Genomic DNA, 6,737 nt, shown 5'->3' on the forward strand with positions numbered 1-6,737 from the left:
GTCAGAAGTGTAATGTTAACTTGACGATGTGAAAGATTCATTACTCTTAATCCAGTGGATTCCAAGTAATCAACCCCCAGTCTTAGCAGGGGAATAAAAAGAGGTAGACAAGGCACATCACCTAGTGGGGCACTATCCATTTAGTCGGAATAGAATCACATCACCAGGTAGGCCATTATCTGATGAGTTTGACTATCAGAGGTAACTGTTAACATGATAGTTGTTGGACCCGCCATCCTACTGAAGAGGATTGACTTCAGTGGCCGTAGTATCTTTCCCTTCTGACTGGGAAGAGTGAGCCTGGTCCGGTTGCTCAGGAGAAGATTGGGCTTGGTCTGATTGCTCGGGCTGATCCTGCCTACTTTGTTCTTCAGCTTTGATCCTGGCAATGATTTTTTGAGCCTGCTCGCCTTGAGAGATTAGTTGTCTCCAAGAACGGCATTCTGCAACTCCTATTCGAGCTAGGAGGTCGGTTTGCAAATTGTGTCGACAAGTTTGTACTAGGGTAGACTGTGTCATACCTGTCGGACAACGCAAAGCCATATTTCGAAACCTTTTGACGAAGGCTTTGACTGATTCCCTCTTCTTCTGCTTAGTAGAGAGAAGGGTATGGATGGAGACTTCTGTATCCTCTTCAAAGAATCTTGACAGGAAGAGTCTCTCTAGATCCGCCCACTTTTGGATACAGCCCGCAGGCAGTTTCCTGAACCATTCAAAGGCAATTCCCTTAAGGGTGCCAATGAACAATCGAGCCAGTATGGCATCGTTTGATATTACATTTCCAGTCTGTGACTTGAAATGATAAATATGTTGGTTCGGTGATCCCGTGCCGTCAAAAGTTTGTAGCGTCGGGACCTCGAACTTTGGAGGATAAGGGGCTGCATCCCATTCGGCAGGATAGGGTCTGATAACTCCCTCATCTTGGAGCTCGCTTCTGTTAGCAATGGCTTTAAGGCGGGCTTCCAATTCTTCCATTTTGGCAGACTGAAGATTCTGCTCGTTCTCAGATTCCAGTTTGTGGGCTTCTTGGTCAGAAGCTGTATCATCAACCACTTTTCCCTTCCCTTTGCTTGTGTGAGGTCGGGATGAAGACGCTTTTCCTCTCCGGGAAGATTCTTGCCTAAGCGGCGAATCTGTCTCCTGAGATTTGGCCTTGTCTGCGACGATTTGAGTCAACATGGCCATGAGTTCATTGATAGCCTCCTGCTGAGATTTGAGCATGGCCTCCTGTTCATCAAGTCTCTTTGAAAGGTCTTCCGAATGTTCTGCCATGTGGACATTGATGGCCTCCTGTTGAGATTTGAGCATGGCCTCCTGTTCATCAAGTCTCTTTGCGAGATCTTCATGGTTTCCCGTCGTATAAGCGAAGCTCTTATGTTCAACAAAAGAGCTTGATGACTGGGACTCTGCAATGGCTGAGTGTTCGTGATCGGAATTAGTTTCTCTGGCCAAACTCCGATAGTTGACAGGGGGAATGGCTCCTGTTCGCGTCCGAGTGCGTTAGTAGACTCCTTCAAACTCGTTAACGATTTCTCTGACGCTTGGAGAATGATCTGTCTCTGACTCGTCAGAACTAAGGGTTGATGATCTCCCTCTACCAACCATGTTAGAAGTGACTCCAAGGTATTCAACCTCTAAAGTCTTCTTCCTGTGATGATGTCGTCGATTACTGAGCAAAACGACATTCGTCGGTCGGTTGAACATCGACAGCAATTCCCGCAAGTCAGAGACTTGGGATGAACCTCTCACAGAGCGTGAGGGTAGAGATGGAACCCCCTGTCCATTAAAGGATGAGACTGGCTCCTGGTGAACATGGATCTTGAGTCCACGTTGATCTTTTTGAACACGACGAATCGCATCGTGTTCTGAAGAAGAAACACGAGGGTCGTGTTCTGTTTTACTAACGCTAGACCGAAGTCTGCGTTTTGTTGATGAAACGCACCTTTGCCGGTTGCGTTTTTGTTGGTTAACGCAGTTTGTAAGTCTGCGTTTTGGATCTTGAACGCACTCCTGAGAGTTGCGTTTTGGTTCTGAAACGCACTCCTGAGAGTTGCGTTCTGCCAAATCAACGCAGTTTTGAAGGTTGCGTTTTGATTGCACAACGCACCACTGAGGGCTGCGTTTGGCATAAACTGAGCCCACTCCTTTAGAGGTAGGGCTGCTCGAGTAATCTCGGCGACTAAAGGAGAGGGTTTCCTTTGGCATAGGAGCAACCTTTGGAGCTTTAGTCTCCTTGGCACCTCTCACAGAGCGTGAGGGTAGAGATGGAACCCCCTGTCCGTTAAAGGATGGGACTGGTTCTTGGTAAACATGAATTTTAAATCCATGTTGATCATTTTGAACACGACGAATCACATCGTGTTCTAAAGAAGGAACATGAGGGTCGTGTTTAGCTTGATTAACGCAAGACCAAAGTCTGCGTTTTGCTAGTGAAACGCAGTCCTGCGATCTGCGTTCGGATTCAGAAACGCACTCCTGAGAGTTGCGTTCAGTTTGCGAAACGCACTCCTGAGAGTTGCGTTTTGGTTCTGGGACGCACTCCTGAGAGTTGCGTTCAGGTTCTAGGACGCACTCTTGAGAGTTGCGTTCAGCCAGATCAACGCAGGTTTGATGTCTGCGTTTAAATGATAGAACGCACTCCTGAGAGTTGCGTTTGAGTTCTGAAACGCACTCCTGAGAGTTGCGTTCTGCCAAATCAACGCAGTTTTGAGGTCTGCGTTTTGATGTTAGAACGCGCCTCTGACAGCTGCGTTCTATCTGGGAAACGCACACCTGAGGGTTGTGTTTAGCTTGGCTTCTGCAGAGCTCAAGTTGAGGCTCATAAACGCGAAGTTCGCGTTGATTGGAGGATCGGCTTTTTTGGCGTTGTGCCAAAATCGAGTCTTCTCCTTTAGGGAGGGGACTGTATGAACAGTGCAACCACCATGGGAGATAGTCTTTAGATGAGTTGGCCATAACTGGAGCTTTAGTCTCCTCGGAAACTTTGTGGATCTTGCGCATAACCTTGGGGCTAAAGGATCCGGAGGAGAGGGCCTTCTCAAACTTGGCTTGATCGAACTCGATGATCAGAGTTTCAACGGTCGTTCCAATGAGATGAACGTCGGATTGCGCCACCACTTCTTCATCAGAGAAGCTAGTCCCCAGCAGAGTCGCCATCTTTTGTTTGTTGGAAATTTGTAGTAAAAAGACAAAGAAAGAAAATTTGACTTGTATTCCTCTCAAGATCAATTACAATTTGGATTCCGATTACAAAAGAGAGGAGAATGGATTTGATTCTCCCCTTTGTTTAATTCTGGGTTCTTCATGGTGGCGATGAGATGCTTCCCTCGAATGCTCGTGTCGAGTTTGCTTCTCGTTGACGATCCGAACGTCTTGATTCACTGGAACGATGTCTTCTCCTCACGATTTGACGCTGTGGAGAACTTGCGTGGCAAGTTTTGAAATAACTCTTGACGAGTTGATAACTCTGAACGAGTTTTAGAAGAACTCGTAGAGTAAGTTTTGAACTCTGATCGAGTTGATAACTCTGACGAGTTTTAGAAGGACTTGCAGAGCAAGTTTTGAACTCTGATCGAGTTGATAACTCTGAACGAGTTTGAACTCTTGAAAAAGAGTTGATTTGAACCGAAAGTTCGATTAATAAGCCAAGGAAGAAGCTCCTGTTGCTGGTCTCCAAAACTCCTTGTTGCTGCAGAACGCGGCAAGATGCTCGATCAAGGATCCCCAAAAAGTAGCGTTCATGGCCCGCACTCTGCGTTTTTAGACTAAAAACGCAGAGTTGGGCCTATTCTGGTGGCTGAACGCACTGGCCGCGCAGCGTGATGAACTCTGAGACGCAGAGTTGGGATGTTTTAGGCTGAAAACGCACAATTCGTGCTGTAAACGCACAGTTGGGCCATAAACGCACAGTTGGCTTGTTTCAGGCTAAAAACGCACAGTTGAGCCCATAAACGCACAGTTGGCCTGAAAACGCACAGTTGACCTGTTTAAAGGCTGAAAACGCACAGTTTGTGCTGTTTTAGAGATGAACTCTGCGTTTTAGGCTGAAAACGCAGAGTTGTGCCTGTTTAAAGGCTGAAAACGCACAGTTGTGCTGTTTTAGAGATTAACTCTGCGTTTAGATGTTGAAAACACAGAGTTGTGCCTGTTTAAAGGCTGAAAACGCACAATTGTGCTGTTTTAGAGATTAACTCTGCGTTTAGATGTTGAAAACACAGAGTTGAGCCTGTTAACGGCTGAAAACGCACAGTTGTGCTATTTTAGAGATTAACTCTGCGTTTTGATGTTGAAAACGCAGAGTTGAGCATGTGCGCTTTGACTCTGTAATGCAGAGGCGAACCTTAGGCGGGCTTGGCGAGCTTCAGACTGAGTTCAATGTTCTGACGAAGTCCGGTCTTGCAGACGGACTTCAGAACATGACTTGCTGCGAAGAACAGGTCATAACTTTCAAACCGTACGTCGGAATTGGACGAATTACATATGAAAATCGGCTATCTCGACGAGACGGGGCCATCCGAACCAAGCCGAAGGCTTCGGCTCGCTTCCTCCGTTTTGCCAAATTCCTTACGGTTTGAGAGATATCTGCATTCTAATATGAAGAGACCGTCAATTTGTAGTCTCTTTTGCTAGAGCTTTGCACAGATCGTCCTCTTGTAATCTTCGTCTTGGCTCCTTGAAAATATGAGAGTCGTCAGATTGTAACTCCCGATGTTGATTGTGAATGCTGTTGAATTGGGGTCTTCATTAGTTGTTGTGAAGGTCGTCAGATTGTAACCTTCTACGTGAAAGTCCTCAAATTGTAGCCTTCTGGAAGTCGTTAGATTGTAACTTCCATCATCGGTGTTTGATGGGGGATTAACTATCTATTGTGATTTTTAGACAGCCTACAACGGTATATAGTATTTAGTCCCGCATAACACTTACTAATTTCATACTTTCGACTGGCTAACTGCTATGGTACCATTTGTCATTACCCAAACCCATGAGCCTATTAACGTGGTGTAAGCCATGTGACCCACTGAGTGTAGCATGTTATTGGCTCAAATCACTGCCAAAATTGTTTAGCTAATGCTATGCTTGAACCCCGCACTTTACCTCATAAACACTCTCATTTTAGTCCCCATCCGATGTCGAACTAATTTCTTGGGGGTATTACAACAATTCACAATCAAAATCGTTCGTTGTTTAATAACTGATTAGGTTAATACTTGCAGTTAATTTTGCATATAAAGAACATGCAAAGAAGCAAAGAAGATCCTAATTCGAATCTAATTGTGTTAGAATCTATTTGTGTTAGACCGTTTCCACAATGCTTAGGTTAATACCTGCAGTTAATTTCTAAAAGTTATCACACATGTATAGCTCAAAAACTAGGGAGCATATATGCCAAAATAATCATTTTCTGTATCTAGCTCAAATATTAATTACCTTAATTATTTGTTAAAATAAGATTTAGGATATTTCTAGGCCGGCCACAGGTTACTTCCTTCTTCTTATGATAAGCGTAACTGAGGTCAATTTATCAAATGATAATGAGAATTTTGAATAGCTTCCTGTTGAAACGTGATATATACTTAATATTTAAACCACCTATTATGTCAAAATAACCATTAATTTGACTAAATCAAAGCTACAAACTAATTATATATCAAGCACTAAGGATTGCTGAGGTTTGGATGAAGAACCAAGTAAATTGCAAATAAATAACAATTTAAGGAGATGAGTTCAGAAAATTTCACATCTTTCATGTCTTGTTCAGAGAGGAACCCTGAAGGAAGCATTGTAGCAGCAATGAAGATGGCAACAGAGATTTTCTCAGGGAACTCATGCATGATGTGAGTCAAAGATAGTCCGCCTGCACTATGACCTACCAATACTACCTGAAAAAAATAAAATAAAATGCAGGTAAAAAACAAATTAGCGACAAAAATTTCTGATACAAATTAATGTGGCAATTGTAGATTATTTTTTAATTTTTTTTAATAATAAAATCACTAGGAATTAAACCCAAGATCATACGAGTCATACTAGAAACCTCTCAACAACCTGGATCACACGCGATGCTTGCAAAGTTTAGATAGGCATAGGAAAAACAAAAAAAAATGGAGAAGGCGAAGGGACAAAGATTGAGGCTTAATTATGTATACCTTTGTAAATTTGAAAAATGTAATATCTCTCTAAATTTAGTCCTTTTTTGAAAAAGTAACCAGAAAATAAATAAATAATTTATGCCATGCCATGCCTTCTCGTTCTCCGGCAGTGACGACATGAAATCAACCAAAGGCTTGTCATACTCTTCGAAGCTAACAACCGAATCGGCGTCGGAGGGATGAACCCCGGCGCTGGTGAGGTCGAGGCACGTGACCTCGCGGCCGTCGGCCTCGAGAAGCAGCCGGAGCCTGAACCAGCACCAGGCTCCATGGCCGACGTGAACCAAGACAAAGCGACGCGATGGCGCCGGCTTCGTCATTTGGGAGAGATCATCGATCGATCTTTTAAGTTTTACCACCCAAAGTTTATATATATATTGGACGGTAAATGTATATACTAATACTACAAGTTTGGTATACGTAACGTACTTGCCGGCTTTCACGTGTATAAAATTATTATAATTCTGCACTTGCCGGCATATTCCAGATTATGAAACTGTGGATATTGTTCATGCTATACTTGCCAGCTGGAGGTTACCGATATCGAGACGTACATCTGTGTACGTAGGGGGGACACACCCACGTGAT

The 6,737-nt window shown here is 43.8% G+C and overlaps 1 protein-coding gene across 2 annotated transcripts in view; it reads right to left on the reverse strand.

Annotated features, from left to right (window-relative positions):
* LOC109820481 (methylesterase 17) overlaps positions 1 to 6,518 on the reverse strand; it is a 26,937-nt gene extending 20,419 nt beyond the window's left edge. Inside the window, exons 1-2 of one of the 2 annotated variants that reach the window (XM_020386631.1) lie at positions 6,242 to 6,518; positions 5,739 to 5,879 (exon numbers count right to left, since the gene is read on the reverse strand). In XM_020386631.1, coding sequence (XP_020242220.1) covers positions 5,739 to 5,879; positions 6,242 to 6,469 — 369 coding nt within the window. In that variant the 5' untranslated portion in view covers positions 6,470 to 6,518. The remainder of the gene's footprint in view (positions 1 to 5,738; positions 5,880 to 6,241) is intronic. The other variant, XM_020386630.1, reaches the window with a different exon arrangement.

This window comes from Asparagus officinalis, chromosome 8, assembly GCF_001876935.1.
Source record: "Asparagus officinalis chromosome 8, Aspof.V1, whole genome shotgun sequence".
NCBI classification, from domain to species: domain Eukaryota; kingdom Viridiplantae; phylum Streptophyta; class Magnoliopsida; order Asparagales; family Asparagaceae; genus Asparagus; species Asparagus officinalis.